Here is a 3,206-nt window from a genome sequence, read left to right as displayed (position 1 = left end):
TCCCATGCGGAAACCGCGTCGGTCCCTTCAATTTGGCAAAAGGGGAGCATCGAAGGCGGACGGGTGGATCGCGCGTGCCGGGTGGCACGCGGTGCGCGAGCGGGCGGGGCCACTGGCACTGTCCGGAGGCGCCCAGCCACGCGAGTCTCGGGCCACCGCCGAACCCCTCTCCCTCGGGATCTTCAACGTACGTGGCCCACCTGACACGCGCCAAACCGCCTCCCCCATCAACACCGCCTCGAGCCTGCGACAACTGGCGCCACCTCTCCCCCCTCACCATCTCTCAAACACGCCCACCCATACAAAGCTCAAAGCGCCACATTAATTAAACTTTCAAAGGTCCCCATGAACGCAAAACGAGCTCGTGAATAAAGTAGACACTAAATGGGAAATATCCTCCAGTTATTTAGCCAAAAAGAGGGAAAAAATTTAGAAAAAAAAAGGGAACAGCTTTTCCCGGAGGAAGAAACTGTTTTCCACTTATTTTTTTTCATATAAACGCGGTACGATGTACCTCTAGAGCAAATTACCCTTCACATCGGGTAAAAGTTTCAGAGATATGGAGGAATTGGAGGGAGATCAAAAGAGAACGAAACAAAAAAAATGAAATCAAAAAAACCTCTGCTCAGTTACCTCAGTATTATACAGAGAGTTTCCTCTCTATTTGCGCTGGTTTCTTCTGCTTGTCTCCCTGGTTCTCAAGGCTCCTCTGGGAGGTCGCCGGAGGCGGGGGTGCGGCAGGTGGGGCAGGAAGAACCGGTCGCAAGCCAGGCCTGGACGCACTTGACGTGGAAGCCGTGGTTGCAGGCGGGCAGGACACGGACGCGCTCGCCCTCCGCGAACTCCGCCAAACAGATGGCGCACTCTGCCGCGGCCCCGGCCAGCCTCGTTCCCGCCGTGTACACCAGCGACGGCAGCGTCTCCTCCGGCGACGCGGCCTCCCTCCCAGATTTCCCCTTCTCCTCCTCCGGCGTTTCGTGTTGGTCGTCGTGGCGGAGGCGGCGGCGGTAGCGCCTGAGGAGGCAGCTGGCGGCAGCGTGGAGGGAGAAGGCGAGGATGGTGACGCAGACGAGGACGACGAGGATGGTGACCATGTTGGTGTCGAAGTCCTTGGTGCTAGAGTATGGAGCCCACCTGTTGGACCGAAATGGAGGGGAGGAGGAGGAGGGGAGGAGGAGGAGGGGTGAGGGGGAGGGGAGTGGAGAACAGCCTCCGTTCGGATTGGAGACCGCATGGCGTTTGAGTTGGTCTGATTGTGGAGTGGAGAGAGTCTGTAGGTGTTTGATGGTTGTATTTATAGAGTGGAGTAGTAGAGGAACTTGGCTTAATATAATAGTGAGATGAAAAATCTTCCAACGTCTTTTGGTTTATAATCATATATTATTATGTAAAGACTAAAAAGTAGTTGCCATCTTGCTTCAGAGGATATAGTAATAGGAATAAAATGTACAGGTGCGTAGGAGGGCAGATCTGAAATTGATCACTAGAAGCCATGATTGTGATTGCTTGATGATAATTTGTGACTTAGGGTGGGATCCAGTTGTCCGGGATGCTCTTGTCCGCTGCTAATGAATGAGAAATCGTTACATTAGTGTGTGCGACTTTGTAACCCTGTCGCTCGAGTTTCTTTTTGTCGCAAGACATTTGATCTTTCATGTGTCCGAATCCAAACTCTACTTTGACTTCCTCCGCTAAAGCCCAGGCTCGTTGCTCTAATATTAACGTTCCCCTTCGCAAAAATCCGGTTTGGCATTAATTTGGGGTACGCTAAGTGGTCAGGACTCTTTCTCTAGCTAGTTGGCGAGATATGGGTACTAGAGTTGTTGGAATCCAAGCGCAGTATCCAATTCCGAGAGGTGTAAGATGTCACGAAGATGAGGGCATGAGGACACCTGCTACAATATTTTTCTGAGAATATTCTGCGCATAAACCATGGGACGATCGAATCTCGTGGTTTCTCGAGACTAGCCATAAATTGGCTCGAGTTGAATTACTGCTAACAAAAACGTTGACTTAGGCTGGAACACTTTTCTACTAGCGGTGATAGAAATAGCAAGCCATTAAAATGACAACAACCTCATTGTGATGGCACAAACGATGTTGCATGTTTATATCTGACCTCTCCACACGGCAGTAACACCATGTTAGTTGGTGAGCCCTTCCCAATACCAACCACAACTTGATGAGCTGAGGGCGTAGGCAGGTCCCAAATAGGCTAGCTATATAGGGTCAAGCTGTGAGCGGAGCCCGCCACAAAATTCTCGTGACATGCCTGGCTGCCTGTTGATCAAAGGTATGACCTTACTTTATTTTCGTCACGAGAGAGAAGCCTGCAGTCGTTACCAAACAACTCAACCAAGGAAACATACAGAAAGGAGAAGCATAGTTTTAAAGCAATTACTACTGGTTGGGCACCAAGGATAGCGACCCAAGATTCTCTGCTGTGCAACACTCGATAGCAGCCGTCAGGAGATGGACGAACATCAATAGCGATACGCCGTATATGGCGTGTAAGGACTTGTTGTTCGACGGCCATCCAAACGCTTGGAGGGCACTGAGTGGATCGGGGATAGCAGGGCTAGGGGAGGGTTCAAAAAAGTTTTGAACGGAGAGGGCAACCCTTATTCCGTGCTTGCTTTTGTTGTTACATGCGCACGTGGGAAAGGGGGACGACCCCGGCTGCCCGTTTTAAGGCTTACGTATGTTGTGCGCGTGCTGCTTAGTTGTCATCTTGAAGGGCGACTCAATCACCATGATACGTTGGATTCAGGGGAGACCGCGTGGTCTGAGGTGGGAGCACTCTCTGTTTTGAGATAGGCTGAGACGAGATGGCGTTCCAGACCAAGCACGTTTTTAGGGAGATCAATAATGTTGTAGACTGGATGGCCGCTTACGGGGCCAATCACTCTCTTGGTACCTTGTGGACCTGGAAAGAAGAGTTGCTTAGGGCATTTCGTGATGTGTTGTTTTCTGATTTTATTGGATGACTTTATCATCTTGGAGGGTGACTTGGTCACTGTGATAGGTTGGATTCAGAGAGGTCCGAGTGGTCCGAGTTAGGGTCACTCTATGCTTCGAGATATTTGGACGATGGGTGGGGATGGATGGCGTTCCAAGCCAAGTACGTTTTTAGAGAGGTCAATGATGCTGCAAACTGGGTGGCCGCTCAGATGAAACCAGTTCAATAACAATTTCAGACTGCAAGA

General features: G+C 50.7%; 1 protein-coding gene across 1 annotated transcript; it reads right to left on the bottom strand.

Moving 5' to 3' along the window:
* Positions 1-434: 434 nt before the first annotated feature.
* LOC103712211 (RING-H2 finger protein ATL79-like) lies at positions 435-1,604 on the bottom strand. The gene has a single exon (XM_026806604.2). The coding sequence runs from the start codon at positions 1,092-1,094 to the stop codon at positions 699-701; it is 396 nt and encodes a 131-aa protein (XP_026662405.2). The 5' UTR covers positions 1,095-1,604; the 3' UTR covers positions 435-698.
* Positions 1,605-3,206: the final 1,602 nt, after the last annotated feature.

Source organism: Phoenix dactylifera, chromosome 5 (assembly GCF_009389715.1).
Source record: "Phoenix dactylifera cultivar Barhee BC4 chromosome 5, palm_55x_up_171113_PBpolish2nd_filt_p, whole genome shotgun sequence".
NCBI classification, from domain to species: domain Eukaryota; kingdom Viridiplantae; phylum Streptophyta; class Magnoliopsida; order Arecales; family Arecaceae; genus Phoenix; species Phoenix dactylifera.
The sequence above is the reverse complement of the archived record's forward strand: the minus strand, read 5'-3'. Positions and strand labels throughout refer to the sequence as shown.

Coding starts and splice junctions, on each gene's coding strand:
- LOC103712211 (XM_026806604.2), bottom strand. CDS start 1,094: ATGGTCACCATCCTCGTCGTCCTCGTCTGCGTCACCATCCTCGCCTTC.